Source organism: Homarus americanus, unplaced genomic scaffold, assembly GCF_018991925.1.
Source record: "Homarus americanus isolate GMGI-L3 unplaced genomic scaffold, GMGI_Hamer_2.0 scaffold59578, whole genome shotgun sequence".
In the NCBI taxonomy this organism is placed as follows: Eukaryota; Metazoa; Arthropoda; class Malacostraca; order Decapoda; family Nephropidae; genus Homarus; species Homarus americanus.
Window position 1 is genome coordinate 3,368,254 of NW_024712913.1, and position 22,449 is coordinate 3,390,702.

Here is a 22,449-nt window from a genome sequence, read left to right on the forward strand (position 1 = left end):
GGCATCAACCCCCATCTCTCATTCAACTCTTACAGTAATATCATACGTATTCACTCTGTAAATACTTATTTTTAATGTCTTCAACCTCATCTGTTTATACTGCAGGGTCTAATGCTGTGATTACTGTACACTTGAAATGGTTACGGGGTCATAGCAGGGTTTGAAAGTTGGCACGACACTTTTTTGTGGAAATTCAGGAGCCTTTGTGTATGTTTCAGTTCACATATTAACAGTTAGGTAACCCTGATTATTTTTGTATCCCATAGACACACTGAAAAAACGTCTTCTTTACTCACAATACACGAGTTCCAAAAAGATTAACACACCGACATTAAATAAACACATCAGATAGTAAACACAAGCACATCATATAGTAAACATTAGCACATCGGATGGTAAACAAGCACACATCATATAGTAAACATTAGCACATCGGATAGTAAAACACACATCAGACAGTAAGCATTAGCACATCAGATAGTAAACATTAGCACATCAGATAGTAAACATTAGCACATCAGATAGTAAAACATTAGCACATCGGATAGTAAACACAAGCACATCAGATAGTAAACACAAGCACATCAGACAGTAAACACAAGCACATCAGATAGTAAACACACACATCAGATAGTAAACACAAGCACATCAGATAGTAAACACAAGCACATCAGACAGTAAACACAAGCACATCAGACAGTAAACACAAGCACATCAGATAGTAAACACAAGCACATCAGATAGTAAACACAAGCACGTCAGATAGTAAACACAAGCATCAGATAGTAAACACAAGCACATCAGATAGTAAACACAAGCATCAGACAGTAAACACAAGCACATCAGATAGTAAACACAAGCACATCAGATAGTAAACACAAGCACGTCAGATAGTAAACACAAGCACGTCAGATAGTAAACACAAGCACATCAGACAGTAAACACAAGCACATCAGATAGTAAACACAAGCACATCAGAGAGTAAACACAAGCACATCAGACAGTAAACACAAGCACATCAGATAGTAAACACAAGCACATCAGATAGTAAACACAAGCACGTCAGATAGTAAACACAAGCACATCAGATAGTAAACACAAGCACATCAGATAGTAAACACAAGCACATCAGATAGTAAACACAAGCACATCAGACAGTAAACACAAGCACATCAGACAGTAAAACAAGCACATCAGATAGTAAAGATAAATCGATAGTAAACACAAGCACATCAGATAGTAAACACAAGCACATCAGACAGTAAACACAAGCATCAGATAGTAAACACAAGCACATCAGACAGTAAACACAAGCACATCAGACAGTAAACACAAGCACATCAGACAGTAAACACAAGCACATCAGACAGTAAACACAAGCACATCAGATAGTAAACACAAGCACATCAGATAAAAACACAAGCATCAGATAGTAAACACAAGCACATCAGACAGTAAACACAAGCACATCAGACAGTAAACACAAGCACATCAGATAGTAAACACAAGCACATCAGACAGTAAACACAAGCATATCAGACAGTAAACACAAGCACATCAGACAGTAAACACAAGCACATCAGATAGTAAACACAAGCACATCAGACAGTAAACAAGCACATCAGACAGTAACACAAGCACATCAGATAGTAAACACAAGCACATCAGACAGTAAACACAAGCACATCAGACAGTAAACACAAGCACATCAGACAGTAAACACAAGCACATCAGATAGTAAACACAAGCACATCAGACAGTAAACACAAGCACATCAGACAGTAAACACAAGCACATCAGACAGTAAACACAAGCACATCAGACAGTAAACACAAGCACATCAGACAGTAAACACACATCAGATAGTAAACACAAGCACATCAGACAGTAAACACAAGCACATCAGACAGTAAACACAAGCACATCAGACAGTAAACACAAGCACATCAGATAGTAAACACAAGCACATCAGACAGTAAACACAAGCACATCAGACAGTAAACACAAGCACATCAGATGTAAACACAAGCACATCAGACAGTAAACACAAGCACATCAGACAGTAAACACAAGCACATCAGATAGTAAACACAAGCACATCAGATAGTAAACACAAGCACATCAGACAGTAAACACAAGCACATCAGACAGTAAACACAAGCACATCAGATAGTAAACACAAGCACGTCAGATAGTAAACACAAGCACGTCAGATAGTAAACACAAGCACATCAGATAGTAAACACAAGCACATCAGACAGTAAACACAAGCACATCAGATAGTAAAGATTAGCACATCGATAGTAAACACAAGCACGTCAGATAGTACAAGCACGTCAGATAGTAAACACAAGCACGTCAGATAGTAAACACAAGCACATCAGACAGTAAACACAAGCACATCAGATAGTAAAGATTAGCACATCGGATAGTAAACACAAGCACATCAGACAGTAAACACAAGCACATCAGATAGTAAAGATAGTACATCGGATAGTAAACACAAGCACATCAGATAGTAAACACAAGCACATCAGATAGTAAACACAAGCACATCAGATAGTAAACACAAGCACATCAGACAGTAAACACACAAACATCAGATAGTAAACACAAGCACATCAGATAGTAAACACAAGCACATCAGACAGTAAACACAAGCACATCAGACAGTAAACACAAGCACATCAGACAGTAAACACAAGCACATCAGACAGTAAACACAAGCACATCAGATAGTAAACACAAGCACGTCAGATAGTAAACACAAGCACATCAGACAGTAAACACAAGCACATCAGACAGTAAACACAAGCACGTCAGATAGTAAACACAAGCACATCAGATTGTAACAATTCACATTTTTATTCCATTTTAACAGGATGATGATTAATTTTCTAATGCAGTATGCTCCAAATTCTCAGACCAGGAAATATTAAAAAACAAAGATATTATAATTAAATGATTGTGTTTGGGCGTTAGTGTGTGTGTGTAGTGTGTGTGTGTGTAGTGTGTGTGTGTGTGTGTGTGTGTGTGTGTGTGTGTGTGTGTGTGTGTGTGTGTGTGTGTGTGTGTGCGTGTGTGGGTGTGTGTGTGTGTGAAGTGAACATGCGACTCTCTCGTTAACTTAGTAATTCCCGAGACCCTGTGTTAGTATCGCGCAGTTAGTTCCACTCAGTAAAGCTAATTAGTGTTAAGATAGTTAGTGCACTATTAGCTTGGCGTCCACACACACACACACACACAGACACACACACACACACACACACACACACACACACACACACTAAGAGTATGTCAATCGTGTAAAAAAATTTTCAAGTTGGTACACACGAGTAGGAGCTTTAGTATCTTGCATTCATTAAGGATTTATATACATATTTTCCTCCTTTCCTCTTAATTCTCGTTTCAGGTATAAGGAGAAAAACTTAATTGACACCAGTAGAAAAAGACCTTCACAAACTGGTACCGATATGGTCAGTGTTGTTACTAGTGGGATATGCAAATGCTGAGCGAATCTGGACGGTCGCAATCTAATATATAACATAGGAATTAGGCGACCTGAGGGAAACGCCATTATGATTTTTTTTTTAGTGTTTCACGTTATCGTTTCCCTAAATAGGTGGAGACTTGGAGATAAAACGCGACGAAGGACGTAAATATGTCTTCACTTTACGAGTTTTAATGCAAATAATGTCTGGAGCGTTAGTTTCAGAATAGTTGTCTGCTTGATTTTCTGTTAGGTAGTTTTCTGTTCTGCCTATCTCGCTCTGCCGCTTTCTGCTTGTACTCTTTCTGCTCGGCTACTTTCGACTCGGTCTCTAGCTCTCGTGGTACTTTCTGCTGTTTATTTACTTTCTGTTTGACTGTCTACTGTGTGAACGCCTTTCCGCTTATTTATTTACTACTCAAACACTATCCACTGAACCCCTTCCCGCTCGACCATTTTCCCCTCTGTTAGTTGTTACTTGGTCACTTTCCCACTCGGTTTTCCGCGTATTCTAGCACTTTGTACTTGCTCACTTTCCACTTTCTTCACAATTTTCCGCTCGGTCTTCTTTGCTTGTTCAGGCACTTTTCCACTTGGCCACTTCTCGCTCCACCGCTTTCCCACTTGGCCACTTTCCGCTCCACCACTTTCAGCTCGGGTCACTTTCCGCTCCACCACTTTTAGCTCGGGTCACTTTCCGCTCCACCACCTACCACCAATAACTGCCCACAGGCCCATCTCCCGCCTCGCTGGCTTTAGGCAATTATCTTCAGTGGTCAGCTTCGCCCATAGTCTTGTCCCCACAGCTTCACCTTCGTCCTGGGTAAAGCTTCTTAAACTTTCGCACGTTATACCATCCCAAACTTTCAATGGACAGAACTTCTTAAACTTTCGCAATGTAGAACTTTTCAAACTTTTCACACGTCGAACTTTCCCATGAATGATAAAAAACTACTAAAAATAATGTCGAAATCGCGCGAAGACTCGACTATAATTATAACATTGATAAATTAACATCCCAAAATGGCATCAAAATTCCCCACAGACTCTACCGTAATTATAAGATACACCGGGAATATTTCTTCACAAAATGGCGCTTGAAGTAACAAAATAACAACAAATGTCACCCACAGCAGGATTCGATACCACAATTCTCAAGGAAGTACCACTATACCAGGACAGGTAACTCTTAGTCACCTCCACACGTACCTGGAATACTCGGACCAAATTCTATAGGTAACACTTGTATCATTTCACACATCACCATGAAAACAAAAGTGTGTTATTGTGTGGCATCAGAATTGCTTTAAGACTCTACTGTAACTATAGTCAATGAAAAAAACGTCATAAAATGGTATCTAAATTACATTGAGACTATAGCTACGGTACAAAGAGTTTTCGTTTTTCCTCTTCAGTATTCAAATCTTAATATCAATAGCATTTTACTATAATTTTTGCTCATTCATACACAGCTAAACTCGGAATGCGTTAAGCTGAAGATCTAAGGTGTGACAGACTGACATACCTGTTCTATACCTGTAACACTCAGGGTGTATTCACTTAGACCTTGAGTGTAGAGGTGCGTCATACTTGTCTTACACCTGTCATAACACCTGCTGGCTTGAGGTTATATTTACCTGATTATCGGGCGTCACATACGTCGTTCACCTGTACATACCCCACCTGTACATTACCCCACCTATACAGTACTTACCTGAACAGTACCCACCTGTACAGCACCCCACCTGTACAGTATCCCACCTGTACAGTACTTACCTGAACAGTACCCCACCTGTACAGTACTTACCTGAACAGTACCCCACCTGTACAGTTGCCCACCTGTACAGTACCCCACCTGTACAGTACCCCACCTGAACCTCAAGGGCGTGGTAGGCACATATAAGCCCCAGAAGAATGACTGTTGAGACGCTGATCAAGGTCTTCAAGGCGTGAGAGGCGGAGGAATCCTGTAGAATGGAGAAAAATATCTTGTGAGTAAACTTGAAATTTAGAGGGATGGAAATTCTATAGGAGGGTAATTATATCATGTTTATATATCGTTTTGGAGTTAAGATTATAGGGGAGAAATATATCCTGTGAGTGTATAACAGTATTTGTATAAGAGGATAGAGTAAAACACGTGAATATAGGAAACAATGTAGATATACATATCATATAACACCATCACCAACACATAACACCACCATCACCACCAACACCTAACACCACCATCACCACCAACACCTAACACCACCATCAACACCAACACCACCATCAACACCCAACACCACCATCACCACCCAACACCACCATCAACACACAACACCACCATCAACACACAACACCACCATCAACACACAACCACCATCAACACACAACACCACCATCAACACACAACACCACCATCAACACACAACACCACCATCAACACACAACACCACCAACACACAACACCACCATCACACACAACACCACCATCAACACACAACACCACCATCAACACAACACCACCAACACACAACACCACCATCACCAACACCACCATCAACACACAACACCACCATAACACACAACACCACCATCACCCAACACCATCACAACACCACAACACCACCATCAACACACAACACCACCATCACCCAACACCACCATCACCCAACACCACCATCAACACACAACACCACCATCAACACACAACACCACCATCACCCAACACCACCATCACCCAACACCACCATCAACACACAACACCACCATCAACACACAACACCACCAACACACAACACCACCATCACCACCAACACCCAACACCACCATCACCCAACACCACCACCAACACACAACACCACTAACACAGAAACAGGACACAGCAACAGGTGGAGGAAGTTGGAACCCAAGACAACAAGAGAATGCCTCGGCCCCCGTGGGATTGAGTCTGCTGGACAAACACGTCATGCAAGCCCTCGTGTTTGCCACTCAGAGCCTGGTGTTTGCCACTCAGAACCTGGTGTTTGCCACTCAGAGCCTGGTGTTTGTCTTGCTTGGGAGCCGTGAGGTCCTCTGAGCTGGGTGTCCTTCCTGCAGGTGTTGGCTGTCACCGTCCACGAGATATATAACTTATTTTCCTTCCAGAGTTTACCAGAAGATACTGACGTAGTGTGTCTGTGCCTTTGTATGTGTCTGCTCGCTCACACACACACACACACGCACACACACACACACACACACACACACACACACACACACACACACACACACACGTTGTCTAAGAAAGGAAATACAAAACTCATATTTTCGTTTTTAAATTACGCGAGACTGAAGCCACAGCATTGGGGCATAGTCAGAATTTTATATATATATATATATATATATATATATAATATATATATATATATATATATATATATATATATATATATATATATATATATATATATATATATATATATATATATATATATATATATATATTTTTTTTTTTTTTTAGTCATTATCTCACCATTATTTAACTAAAGTCCACGGAATTTGGTACACGTATGCAGTTGTAAAGATATGAAGTAAAGATGCATTGTTTTACTTACAATATCTTCACTATATGTAGTTTTAGCCATCTTATAGGTATCCAAGGTCACATAAAATGGAAACTTGTAGACTTATGGTCCATTATTTTTCCCTGTCAACCAATATACATGGCGGTACACCCAGTCAAGAATATATAAATTTGGATTTCATATATTTTCAATCATTTTATAATAAGTCAAAGGTCACTAATGAAAAATAGTGAAATATTTTTCAAAAATGTTGGAACTGATTTTCAGGACCAATCAACAGGACCAATCATCAACAGGACCAATCATCAACAGGACCAATCATCAACAGGACCAATCATCAACAGGACCAATCATCAACAGGACCAATCATCAACAGGACCAATCATCAACAGGACCAATCATCAACAGGACCAATCATCAACAGCATCAATCATCAACAGGACCAATCATCAACAGGACCAATCATCAACAGGACCAATCATCAACAGCATCAATCATCAGCAGCACCGATCATCATGTCACTGATACACACTGCCGGACCAGCTAACACTCGCCCTCACCTGACACACGCTACCTATATTAACATTAAGGTTTGAAAACTATTTAACACTAAAAACGAATAAACTAGATTACTTGATTACTAATAATTATTAATTTATTTCATTACGATAACTGACGCCAGTATTTGGATGGGTGGGTGTCAAGGACTATTGATATAAATATTAAATCATAAACGAGGAAGTTGTATATGAAATAATATAATCAGTAAGGCGCTGAAAACACTCGCGTTATAATGAAAAGGAAAATAAAATAATAAAAAATAAAGATCTTCCAAGCAAAAAGGTGAATAGCGATTATCACAATGGACGAAAAACAAGGCATCAATAAATCATGTTCGTTTAATATGTATACAAATATATATTCACGCGTTGCTACACACCATGATGGAAGTGTGAAATATATTCCTATTATGAATTCGTCATGGAATTACCCCCCCAAAAAAATATATTTCATAATGACTGACACAAGTCATCAAATAATGACATACCGACACGTGTCCATTTTTTTTCTCTTTTATTGTCGAGTAAAAAAAAAATGTTTCCACTGAAGCCAAACAGTGATGGAAGTTTGAATTTTCAGGTTCAGTAACAGTTAGTCCCAAAGTGAGAACGATATATAATAATGGCACAAGAGACCTTAATGGTACGTATGTTAGGTTCCCCTTAATGGCGCTGCGAGAGGCTTTAGACTACCTCACTTTACAGCATTACAGATGGCGGTCACACTATTGTAGCCAGATGTTCTTTCTTAACAGGACAAGAAATCACACACAGGTTCATTAAGTCAGATAATATATTACCAATGATGGTGATTAAGAGAGAAGCCTCACTATCTTGTGTGGCTTAAAACAAAAAATTCTGCACCTACATAATAATGGTTGTTCGTACATAGTAATCTGTGATATACACCATGCATGTTAATGAGTACAGTACACTACACTACACTACACTACACTAGGTCTGGCCAAAATGACGTGTTTATGAGTTTTTCTGATGTAACCTTCCATCAGAAGTTTATGACATGATTTATATGCATTAAATCAAGAGAACAAATGTACTCTGACAGTTTTATGAGATTGTTAAACCAAACGATTACGTGTACACTTGCCTACACTCAGTACAGGTAGACTAGCAGAGAGAGAATGATACGCGCCCTGTAGTACAATTCTAATAGTAACACACACACACACACACACACACACACACACACACACACACACACACACACACACACACACACACACACACACACACACACACACACACACACACACACACACACACACACACACACACACACACACACACACACACACACACACACACACACACACACACACACACACACACACACACACACACACACACACACACACACACACACACACACACACACACACACACACACACACACACACACACACACACACACACACACACACACACACACACACACACACACACACACACACACACACACACACACACACACACACACACACACACACACACACACACACACACACACATATATAAACATACACACCTGTCCACATACAATATTTGGACAGAACTACCACGTGCAGCTGTCCAAAACAACAGCTGCATTAGTACTACATAACTCGCCAACCTACTGTAGTTTCTGTATTTTGTATGTTCACCCCGTGTTTCATCTTCCTTCTATAATGTAAGTTTTTAGTTAATTGATCCACTCCTTAATGGTACCATATTTAATCGATGTCATCTTAGATTATTATGTATGTTCGTAAGTGACAGAGTGAAGAAATATTATAATTATTATTATTAGTAGTAGTAGTAGTCGTAGTAGTAGTCGTAATAGTAGTAGTAGTAGTAATAGAAGTAGTAGTAGTAGGAAACATCCCAAACACCTTGTACGTAGAAACCATAGCATTTAACAGACAGGGAGAACGATACCAACCAGTATAAGTGAAACAATTCATATAAAAAAACGCACGAACTATTCGATCCCCTTAACTTGATTCAATCTTTTCCTAAGACCATTAAAACCCACATAAGCAGAATTAGAAGGGATCCAGGACTTCTACAAAACACTCTGATCGTTGTTATTAAACCCCACAAAATTTATACTTGTGAAACCTCTATTTAACGGACTACAGTATATGGAGAGAGAAGTCCGATATATGGAGGTTTCACAGTTATAAAGAGCCCACAGTTATAAGATCCCTGAAATCATAAATGGTCTCCAATCGTAGTGGTTAGTAGCGCTAGGAGCAGGGCCTACTAGAAATGGGGCCCATGTGGACAGGGGCCCATAAAGACTGTGAACACATAAGGACTGGGGGCCCATAAAGACTAGAACCACATAAGGACTGTGGCCCCATAAAGACTGGGAACACATAAGAACTCGGGGCTCATAAAGACTAGAACCACATAAGAACTTGGGGCCCATAATGACTGAGAACACATAAGAACTGGGGGCCCATAAAGACTAGAACCACATAAGAACTTGGGGCCCGTATCACCTACAACAAGAGAGCGTGTGTATAGGGTCGCCCTGTGTTCGCAGACTTCATAACAGGTGGAGGAGTGACCGTAGGACGACCCCCAGAACTTTAATGAATTCATCTGAGGAAGTTGAACATCAGGGGGCAAGAGAGGAGGTGGGAAGGAGGGTGAAGGAGAGGTGAAGGTGAAGGGGAGGTGAGGGTGAAGGAAAGGGGAGGGTGAAGGGGAGGGGAGGGTGAAGGAGAGGTGAGGGTGAAGGAGAGGGGAGGGTGAAGGGGAGGGGAGGGTGAACGAGAGGTGAGGGTGAAGGGGAGGTGAGGGTGAAGGAGAGGCGAGGGTGAATGAGAGGGGAGTTGGGGAGAGAGGGAAGTTGTGTAAAGAAAATAATACAGTAGAGGGGAATTGAAGAGAAGAAAGAATTGTGAAAGGAAGATGAAAGAGGGTAGAGAAATACTAAGTAAAGGGAAGGTAAATGAGGAAGAAAAAGGGTAAATGGAATATACTGGGATGGGGGAAGGGAAGTGAAGGAATGGCACAGAGAGAGAGAGAGAGAGAGAGAGAGAGAGAGAGAGAGAGAGAGACAGAGAGAGAGAGAGAGAGAGGTGTAGTAAAGGACTTGAAAGGGTAGATGATGATAGGAAGAGATGAAAAAATAGGAATAATAAATTAGTAAACGAGGGGATGACACAGAGACTTAGATGATTTAGAACCTATTATTATTATTATTATTATTATTATTATTATTATTATTATTATTATTATTATCATTGTTATCATTATTATTATTCTTATTATTAGTGTAAATAATAGTAAGATAACATTTCTTTTACATTCTCTGGTTCTCTTCAGCTGCTACACATAACTACACACAATCTCAAGTTCACACAGTAAGCCAGAACACGGATTAATCTGACCATTATCCCAGGTACGTGGGGGACCCTTAACGCCGTCCAATAATCTATTTACCTTTGTCGGTATCGGGGAAAATACTTTTATTGGGAAACAAATAGTTATGTTGGGTTTTTTTTCCTTCTATTTTTATACCAATGTGTATTTTATGGGAAGGTTGGGAGACTTGAGGTAGAGAAAATTAATTTACAGGTGTGATAATTGATTAGCAAAAACACTGGGACACACACATAATGCTCTCACACAACCCCTTCTCTCTCTACTCTAGCTGACGATAACTGTTCATTAGGTAAAGGCGGAAACACGACTTTTTAGTTTCATTGGCTATCGTAATTTCCCTATAAAATGAGACTAGTTTCCTCTTCTAACATGAAATTATTACACCACAAGAGACGGATCAGTGTGTGAGTTTTAGCTGTACGTGTGACTAATGTTGAGGACACTAACCAAAAGTGCTCCTGCCCACCCGAAGTCTATTAAAGGTTGAAGTATGCAATTTAAGGGATAGGTGATAGTCCCCCCTTCAAAGCAAAACATCCCAGGTTAGCTTGGAACACCCGATTGCGTTGTGAAACCTGCGTCATCGACTTTTCCCCTCTTCCGACCACAACACCCACTGGGCCGTTAAAAAAAAACACGAAGGTAAGCGAAACCTGATTATTTGTGTTACCTTTCCTTTCTTTTCCTGATGAGAAGTCACCAGCGGTTGAATTCACGTCATTTCTTATCTATGTTTTGTTTCTTTACACTCATTATCATCGTGTGTATTTCCCCCTCCTTCACGTGAGGGCCTCAGGTCATTAACCCCTCAAGTGTTTCTCTTGATAACGAAAAAAATATAAATTTTCTCAATAAGGTTTCCATTATTCACCTTCACTCCCCTTTGCCCTGACTGCTTCCCTCTCCATCTCTCTCGTTGAAATCTTTCTTTCCTCGCTGTTTGTCTTTCTTTAGCTCAGAGAAATGAAGAAGAACGGGGAGAGAGAAAAGGACTGAAGGAGGAATAGAAGGAGGAGGAGAAAGAGATCCGAAAGAAAAAGGAAAATATAAAGATGAGAGATATAAGATAAAATAAAAAGAGGGACAATAAATATGGAATATCTTAATCACCTGAAACTAAACGGGGAATAATTGTATTGATAGTTTCCAGTTCTCTCTCTCTACCATCCTCAATGTATGGGATTCGTCTCAAGACCAATATTATCGACGACTGTAAACATAGAGGGCAGCTAAATACATTACACAGACAAGAATATAACGAAAGACTCCATATAATCCAGTTCTTAAAATTGTCTTTCCTTTTACGTTTTGAAAATTTGGTAAATATTTCTGCTTTTATCAAGATCGTTCTATTTCACTTCTATTTTCTTTAATTTTTCTTTTCCTTCTTCGTATTAATTTTTATCAGTTCTTCCTCTTTTCTTTTCTTCCCAACACTCTTTTTCTTCTTCCCTATCGTCTCAATTTTATTTTACTTCTTCCTTCTTCAATTACTCTTTCTTCCTCGTTTTCTTCTGTTCCTCTTTCTCCTTCAGTGTCTCCTGCTCTTCTTCGTCATTCTCTTCTGTTCCTTTCTCCTTCAATATCTTCCTTCTCTCCTGCATTTCTTCTTCATATCTACCCGAACTAATGTGTCATTCCTGTTTATTTACTGAATTAAAGTAATAGTGGGACAAGTGCCTCACATAATAGACAAGACCGTGTCACTTATTTCTTCAATTTGGAAATGCAAACATCTTATGCAAACAGTCCAAGAAGCTCTGGAAATTGATGGCCTTTCTGAGTGACTGAAAAACATACAAAACTCTCTCTCTCTCTCTCTCTCTCTCTCTCTCTCTCTCTCTCTCTCTCTCTCACAATAAAATAACCAATCCATGCCATGATAACTGTACTCTCAGCAGGGGAACCTTCTGGCTCCCGCTCCTACATCCAAGTCAAAGACATTGTGACCTCTACGGCTCCACCATAACCAATGAGAAAATTTGGTGACTGCTCAGTCTTGTTCCAATATTGCCCAGAGGTAAAGCCAGGTGCTGGTGTGTTCCTTTCAAAAAGTATTGATCTACTCGAAGAAATATCTTGTTATGGTAGTTAATAATCTTTACGATATTGATTTTTTGTGTAAATTCGTTAATAATAATAGTAGTAATAATAATGATAAATAATAATAACAACAACATTTTTATAACATTTAGTAAAAGCCTTAATGATAACGGTCCACTTCTCCCGACCACCAAATATCTCTTCGTGGTCTAGGGACTAACAGGCATCTCGAGGTGGAATTCTAAGACACAAGAACCTCAAAGAATTTAATAAAAAAAAAAAAAACACTCATCAAGTTCATCTCGTCTTAAGATGATGAATTAAACCAGAAATTCCTCAGATTATTATGGAGGTAAGAGTGTATTAGTCCACCTCTTGTTCACCTCCGATATGACCTTCTAATTAAAATAGTTTAGAGAGTTGGTCGTTGGAATGTTGTGATATCTGGCTTAAGTGTGTGTGTGTGTGTGTGTGTGTGTGTGTGTGTGTGTGTGTGTGTGTTCTCTGTCTGTCTGTCTGAGTCACATAAGTTTCCATGTTCAAGGCCCTTTAGAGAGACATTTAAACCAAGCACACCGAACAGATAAATCATAAATCATGTAATCATAAACACTTTTAGGGATATTTTACCGGAAGAATAACTCCTTCACGACGCATATGTAAGATAAATCACATACGAGAGAACAAACAGCACTCTGAAATATGACTGGTCGAGGCTACTCTTGTGGAATATTAAACAGCTCTGACGGAGGTGCATGACTACAAACACGACGACACGACCAATAGAATGTATTCAGCTAATACCATGAGTAAAAGCACAGACACGACCAATAGAATGTATTCAGCTAATACCATGAGTACAAGCACAGACACCACCAATAGAATGTATTCAGCTAATACCATGAGTACAAGCACAGACACGACCAATAGAATGTATTCAGCTAATACCATGAGTACAAGCACAGACACGACCAATAGAATGTATTCAGCTAATACCATGAGTACAAGCACAGACACGACCAATAGAATGTCCCCATAACCAATAGAATGTACTCTGCTAATACCATTGACTACAAGCACACTGATGCAATCAATAGAATGTACTCACAACCAATAGAATGTACTCACAACCAATAGAATGTACTCACAACCAATAGAATGTACTCACAACCAATGGAATGTACTCACAACCAATGGAATGTACTCACAACCAATCCCATCATCTTCCCAATAAAGAAGCGTCAAGTAACTCAATGGAATAATCCTATTGTGGAGAAGATTGACTCCCTCAGTCATGCTTGAGGGAGCATCATCCTCACGCCGGGGAGAGGAGGTGTTCACGGTAAGGACTTCACTCTGGCCATTCCAAATTCTTTCTGGTCACACGTCTTCACCCTCGGGCTCTAGGTATTGGTATAGTTCCTTCGCTTCGCTGCCTCTGTCCGCACTGAATACAAATGCATCTGTGTGTGTGTGTGTGTGTGTGTGTGTGTGTGTGTGTGTTGGCTGACCGATGCGGTGTCTTATTGTCTCCACTGTAGGAGCTCTGGGGAGTGACACAACACACAGTAATATCAGTGACACCATCAAAAGAATCCTTGATACGTTTGATGTCTGGTATTAAAGGTTTTTCGCGTCCTCAGACCTGACAGTTCAGGAGTAGAACGGTACAAGTGACTCTACCCAACCCCCACCCCCTCCCTTCAGTCTGCCCACCTCCCATGGAACACAAGGCAGTGCAGATAGCTTAAAAGAAAACCAAAATGCAACAATCACAGGGAACTTGAACATATACTTTGCCTCAGTAGGTTCAGAGACTCGGGTCTGGGGTAAAAATGCGTTCTTTTCAAACCACCTGGGCCTACTGCTCACTGAAACCACCAATGACTTAACAACGGGGAAGGTTCTTGCCTGTGCACCTCATTGTAAACTAGAGAGCAAAGAATGCCTCCTTGTTTCCCGAACTCTATCAGTGTAGTGGACCAATATTTGATCAGTATAAAAAAGAAGTTTCATTATAATCTTCATTTACAAAATATCACAATACAATAGATTGCTTTAGTAATATAGTATATTATCACAATTAGTAAAAATAAAAATTCCACTTATATTTCCCACTCTGGTGTGTGTGCGCGTGTGTGTGTAAATGTGTGTGTGTGTGTGTGTGTGTGTGTGTGTGTGTGTGTGTGTGTGTGTGTGCAACTGTAAGGTCTTATAAGTATTTATGAATACCTGATAAATAAAATAATGGCCCAGGAAGCATGATACTCGTTAATGAAGACGCCGTCCAGGCAACATTCCTATACCGAGTCTACAGTTCATTTATATTTTTCTCTTTTCTTAGGAGAGGAAGTGAAAAATGTCTTCAGTAGCGCAAATATATAATCACTTCCAGATCTCTTATATAAAATATGAGGCTGTCATAACATCGGTGTTCCTCAAGATCATCACCATGGCAACCAAGAGTGACGTGGAGTAAGTGGGCCCTAACTCACAGTAACCGAGTTATGAAGGGGCGTGTGACTGTCCATGACCTGCTGACACACACACACACACACACACACACACACACACACACACACACACACACACACACACACACACACACACACACACACACACACACACACACACACACACACACACACCTTGAACACGAAATTAAGTGGATCAGATAAGAGTTGTAACGTTACTAGATAATAAAAAGAAGTATCTGATTTCTGTAATGATACATATATCTTATTCATCTTATTTCTCCCCGTCTGCTTTTCTTCTCTGCATTAGCAACGTCCTATGAAAAATTATTCACAATCACCCAAACACTAACAATACTATTATTATGTATTTCTTCATTGGTTTTTTTATTCGTATTGTTTAAATCTTTGTCTGTTTGGCCTTTCATTGATTTCGTTTGGATAATCTTTGCTTCTTATTGTGAGGTTTATTACTTCACGCCAGGGTCAGTTTCCCCTTGTGAGTACTCAAGCTGTTTCCGCCTGTCCTACACCATATGGTACAGTTGCCTTTACCCCCTGTGGTGAGGTTTGCGTACAAGTGGCAGGGTTACAATACTTAAACTTATGAATGAATGGGTAGTTGTCTTGCAACGATGGAACTGATTGGTGGACAAGTTCGCGTGCTGGACCTTTGTGAGATGTAGTTACTTGTAAACACTTTCCCTGTATTATTGATCTACCCCAAGTGGTCTCCTTCCCACAAATGAACACTGAACTGGATCACTTCTAAAATTTGAGAACGAAATATCGATAAGAAAAACATTGAAAAAAATGCACCTTAAAATCAATTATAAAAATATATAATAGGTCTTTCACCTTTTTTGCCCCCAGAATCTGAATCAGCACATTGAAAAGCACCTTTACTGACACTCTTTGGCACTATTGGAAATATATAAAAATGAAATCGTCAAATTATAATAGTAATATCCTTGAATGTTTTTTCTGTTGAGAAATCTTTTTGGCTGGGAATTGGAAATGAACATGGTTGGCTGCCAAGTAATTCACATAGGAAGAAAACTCGGTATTAAAAAAACCCCAGGAAGTGGATATTTCAGTAACATTCCTCCATCTCTGTCTTGTAACAGTGAGGGCAGAACATAGGGGCCTCGTCAACACCCCTTCCCTTAACCTGGGATACACATCTTGTTATCTCTCTCCTTCCCCTCTCTCTTCTCTCGCTCTCTTTCTTCTTCCTATCTCTTCTTTATCTCTCCCACTCATTCTTCTCTCCCACTCCTCTCTCACTCTCTTCTCTACCACTCCTCTTCCTCTCATCTCTGCCACTCCCTCTTCTCTCCCACTCATTTCTTCTTTCCTATCATTCTCTCACTCCTCTCACCCCTCTTCCATCCTCCCTCTCACCCTCTTCCAACCTCCCTCTCACCCCTCTTCCACCCTCCCTCTCACCCCCCACCCTCCCTCTCACCCCTCTTCCACCCTCCCTCTCACCCCTCTTCCATCCTCCCTCTCACCCCTCTTCCATCCTCCCTCTCACCCTCTTCCAACCTCCCTCTCACCCCTCTTCCACCCTCCCTCTCACCCCCCACCCTCCCTCTCACCCCTCTTCCACCCTCCCTCTCACCCCTCTTCCATCCTCCCTCTCACCCCTCTTCCAACCTCCTCCTCACCCCTCTTCCAACCTCCTCTCACCCCCTCTTCCATCCTCCTCCTCACTCCTTCCCAACCTCCCTCCCTACCCCATCACCCTCCTCACCCCTTTCCACCTCCTCCTCACCCCTCTTCCACCTCTCCCTCTCACCCTCCTCCCTCACCCCTCTCTTCCACCCTCCTCACCCTCCTCTTCCACACGCGAAATTGGTACCTGAGAAAAACGGGACACCTGGGCCCTTATACCAGACTTGGGAGAGAGAGAGAGAGAGAGAGAGAGAGAGAGAGAGGGGAAGGGAGAGAAAGATGGAGGTGGGAGGAGGGAGGAGTGTGAGAGGAGGAGCAGGTGTAGGAGGGAGTGAGTGGAGGAGGGAGGTGGGAGGAGGAGGATTGTGTAGGAGGGAGTGAGTGTGGGAGGAGGGAGTGGTGTGGGAGGAGGGAGTGAGTGTGGGAGGAGGGAGTGGGTGTGGGAGGAGGGAGTGACTGTGGGAGGAGGGAGTGAATGTGGGAGGAGGGAGTGAGTGTGGGAGGAGGGAGTGGGTGTGAAAGGTGTACCATCTCTCACCGTATTTCTCACTTATTGGTTGTCTCTGTCAAGGGAGAGAGAGAGAGAGAGAGAGAGAACGGGGACTGGAAGGTGGTTGAACAGGAAGGAAGGGGAGAGAGAAAATGGAGAAAAAGAGAGAGTGAAATAACTGAATATGTATGAAAACTGATAAAAACAAAGAAAATATATGAGTTTTGCCTTGTGGGAAGCGGAGGCCACACACTGACCTAAATTAAACTCTTTACCCAATATATTGACAAACGAATAGATTTTCTTTTGTAGTTTATGATTCCTTAATACACACTGCCGGCAAAGATAAAGATTCTCATCCATGTGTGTTAGGTTTGGTTTGGTTAGGTTAGGTTAGGTTAAGTGAGAACCAATCATATTCTTGTTTATGGTGTATAATAAATACTTTTTTTCTTAGTTTTAATGAAGATCATGACCAATTTGCCTGAGGAGGAAATCGTGTTGAAGACCATGCGGCTGCCTCCAGGATCTCTCTTACTGGTATGAGTTCCTCTCGTGGCGGTCGACCATCGTCTTATATTTAACACGATCGGAATTTCATTCGACTTAAATTGACCTCTTACGGTCATCTTACAGGACAATACGACGCCTTGAGTGCGGAGGAGAATAAACGGTGGTTATTTTTATGGTCTATTGAGTGGTGATGAAGGAGGAGGAGTTTGTGTCTGTAGGAGAGAGAGAGAGAGAGAGAGAGAGAGAGAGAGAGAGAGAGAGAGGTGGAAGACAGACGAGGGAAGGAAGGGAGGGAGGGAGAGAACGCTGCTCCTGCCGATACTGAGGTGAAATCGTTTCTCTCCCGAGGAAGTATATGGCAAGGGGAGACGAATAAAGAAAAGAGAAGTCAATACAACAGATACATAAAATGAGTCAAATCTTCTGGTGTTATAGCTGAGGGAGGAAGAACAATTAACGGGATTTAAGAGAATAAATATATAAAATGGAATTTCTTCTAAGTAAAAGATTATAACGAGGAAATAAAATAGAGAGCGTCAGGAGGTACACAGACTTGAAGGAAGGAAGGAAGGAAGGAATAGATAGTGAAAACGGAAATGGAGAGAATGAAAAAGAAAAGTAACTGGCCGGCATATTAAGCAACGACGGATGAAACTGCTATTGAAATTGAATTGATATTGAGATTCGTATATTCGCCTAAATGACTAAATTCTGACAGGATATCCCAGGACTAGGAAGCACTGTTGTGTCTAAATTCCTTCCAGCACTTAGTAATACCTGGTGTTCTGTACTTGTGGTGTATATATGTGATTTAGTTATACCAAGTAATACCTGACGGCCTGTACTTGTGAGTTATTATATGTGATTAGTTATACCAAATTATACCAGGTGGGTGTTATTTTTCATCGTAAATTATACATAAACAAAACTATAATACAATGAAAAATCACAGTTAATAGACTTTGAAATACCAGTTCATTTTACCTGGATCGGCCTATAAGCAGCAGCCAGGAATAGAAATGTTTAGGAAATTTTCTCCCAAACTTTAAATGTAATAAACAATGTAATGATATTTTTGTCGTTCAAGTTTCCTGATTTGAGGGAAAACAAACGTTCGAGTCTGCTGTAAGGGTAAATGTTTCCTCTACCGGGTGAAAGAAGATAAGGAAAAATTGTTCAGTGTTGGTGAATTAGTGAACGAGTTTCCGGGGAAAAAACACAGTAGGAAGTTAATGCTGCTGTAAAAAAGGGGGAAGGAGAACTGAGATAAAGGAAGGAAGGTGGACGTGACCGAGGAAGGAAGGAAGGAGGTGGTTGAGATAAAGAGAGAGAGAGAGAGAGGGTCAGGGAAAGAAAGAGAAAAGGTCGGGGAAAGAAATAAAGAGAGAAAGAGAGTGAGGCAGGAAAGTTAACGAGAAATTTATCTACGGCTGACTCCAATTTCTCTGTAGGTAAGATCAAGGGAATGTTTGTGTTTCAGGAGCAAAAAAAAATAGTTGGTTCTTTTTATCGTTTCCTAATGAAAAACAAAATCATTAAACAATATTAACAATGGATCACCAAAAATAACCCATCATAGGATATTGAATGTCTTTAATACTTTGTTATTTTTAATCTACAAAGGCTTAATCATCTCTCACAGTAAAAACACGAGAGACTAAGTGAATAAGTGAGGTATTGTTCCTAAGTTATCCTGTGTAAGTCATCAGCGTCTTTGTGGGATATGACAGGGAAACTTTTGGCATTCTATATAATCGATGTGAAGGTTTCTGTATACAATTGTGTTTCTAGAGAGAGTGATAGTGTTAGTTGCTCCCATAGCTCCCTGGCCATAGTGTGTCGGGAAAAACAATCATCTGTAAAAGTGACTTGTTCCCGGCGGTTATAGCCATAAGAACAGTGTTTAGTGCTGTAGATCTTCAGTGTGTTGGACCTCGCAAGACTCTATCATAAACTGTATGACAGACAGACAGACAGACAGACAGACAGACAGACAGACAGACAGATATACACACACACACTGGTAATGGGGGAGAGTACAAGGTTTTATCTGGGCGGGGCCAAATAGCTGCTGAAAAAGCTTTTGAGTTTGTGGTCATAGGAATGTGCCTTCCCTGTCACCTCTCTCTTCTCCCCCTGACCTGGTTGGTGCAGCTCGGGTTTCCTTTAATCTATTTTCTTTGTATAAAATTCGTTTTATCTTGTAGTTTCTTTTTCTACAATTTATATTTTACTTTTTTGTGTTGGATTTGTATGGTTTATCGTATTCAGATATTTTATATAGTCGTTTGATATAATAATAGGTTCTAATCTACAGATCTCTCAAGACAGTTACCCATAAATTTCCCAGAGACCAACCTATATATTTCTCAGACGGATCCCAAATATCTCTCACAGGAAATTAACCCCGCAGATCTCAAACCAACTTAAAAGATCTCACATCGTAGAGAGAGACCAAACCCACACATTTCTGAGAGACCAACCAATAGAACATCTTGGTAAGACCTGTCACGAGGCGGGTAAGCCAGACACCTCTCAATAAACACTACCCTTGAAAGTCACTAGAGTACAGAGACCCATTTAAACTTCGGGGATAAATAACAAGTAATTAGGTTGAGGTCGAGTGGAGGCAATAACGTGTGGCCGGGGAGCAGACGGCCGGCTCCTGTGATACTATGACGGAGTGGACGAGCACATACATCAACAACAGCAGTAATGGAACGGAAATGCCTGACTTAACAATAACAGTACAGAAACAGTAGAATTAAAACTAGTAGCAGGAACAACAGAATTAAAAACAGTAGTAATAAAAAAAGGAACAGTTTCAGCAGTAGTAATACAAGTTGTAACAGTAGCAGTAACTACAGCAGCAGTAGTAACATTTCAAAACACCACATGTAGAATCAGCAGTATTACTTCACATCCGCCACAGTAACAGCACCGCTACAACAGCTGGTGGTCGTAAAGGCTGTGCAGCGCAATAATTCATGTCTCTTATCGGTATCCGCCCACTCAGACTATTTCATTTTCCAGTTCAAAGAGCATTTATTGTGCATCACTTAACTTGACATCCTCTAAACTTGTGTCCACTTGGGTAACAATAACTTACATGGCTTCTGTGTAATCAGCGGTACTGAGGGCACCACAAGAGAGAAGCAGAGACAGGTTGACAGAGGACAATATTAACCTCCTATTTTCTCAGGTTATATCGGTGAGAACAAATAAGAGATCACAGCCGAAACAAAACAGAACAAGTGTAAATAACAACAACATAAGAAGCAATAGAAGGTGAGGGAAGATTCAACACCGTTTATCGCTGTTTAATCCACATTATTGGGAGGTTGAAGTCAGTAAGTGGTACGCTGGTTGAGTAGATTCATCGCTCGCATCCCGCGCCTGGGTTACCCCCAGTACACCCAGCTGTGAATGGGTACCTAACTTTACTGTTGGGGAAGTGAAGGTGATTGAATCTTGTGGTGATTACACTGTTTCCTTGTTAACCGAAGGGTGATTATTTCCTTGTGCTGTAACCGCATGGCCCCTGATAAGTTGTCCGACCTACGGATCCCATTTACTTTTTCCATGTAATCCTCTTCTATGGGAATTTCATCGAAAATCACATCCAAAAATTTCATCATCTTTTGTAGTGTATAAAGTACGTACATTATATCGCAAATTAAATTAGAGAAAACAACAAAAGATGCCTTGGTAAGAATTTCGCCTTGAGTTAGAAAATGCAGGAAGTCTCGCGGAGTTGGAAAATGGAGTAGCGAGGCAGCATCAACGGTGAACACTGCCCCGGGCCGCCTCCCTGCTGACCACACCACCAAAATGCGTTACTGAATATATGCGACGTAGGAACTATCCTTTAAAATGTTACGATCACTTGAGTTTGTTACAGTAACTCGCGTGTGTAACGAGCTGAGGCGGCCCGTCGTGACACACGTAATAAGGCTGCTGGGGTGTAAGGAAGGACTCTCTTGGTAAGCAACAGCCAGTGTGTGTTGACGACTAGAGAGCGTATAAGAGCAGCTCTCTAGGGATAGATATTTCCTCCCCGCAGACGCATTCTGGTGAGGTTGCCGAGGCTAACCAATAACAATTTTGCGCATCGGAAGAATTTGCGGTTGGTTTATTCAGTCAGAAGCATTTAATCGTGACATAGTGTTTGGACGTGCTGGTGAAGAAGGGGAGGAGGAGGGGCAGCAGGAGGAGGAGGAGGAAGTGGAAGAGGGAAGGAGGAGGAGGAAGAAAT

At 40.9% G+C, this 22,449-nt stretch overlaps 1 protein-coding gene across 1 annotated transcript in view; it reads right to left on the bottom strand.

The window, feature by feature from the left end:
• LOC121864849 (small conductance calcium-activated potassium channel protein-like) overlaps positions 1–22,449 on the bottom strand; it is an 85,472-nt gene that overhangs the window by 55,900 nt on the left and 7,123 nt on the right. The window contains 2 exon segments of the mRNA XM_042364015.1: positions 5,362–5,515; positions 6,391–6,581. Coding sequence (XP_042219949.1) covers positions 5,362–5,515; positions 6,391–6,581 — 345 coding nt within the window.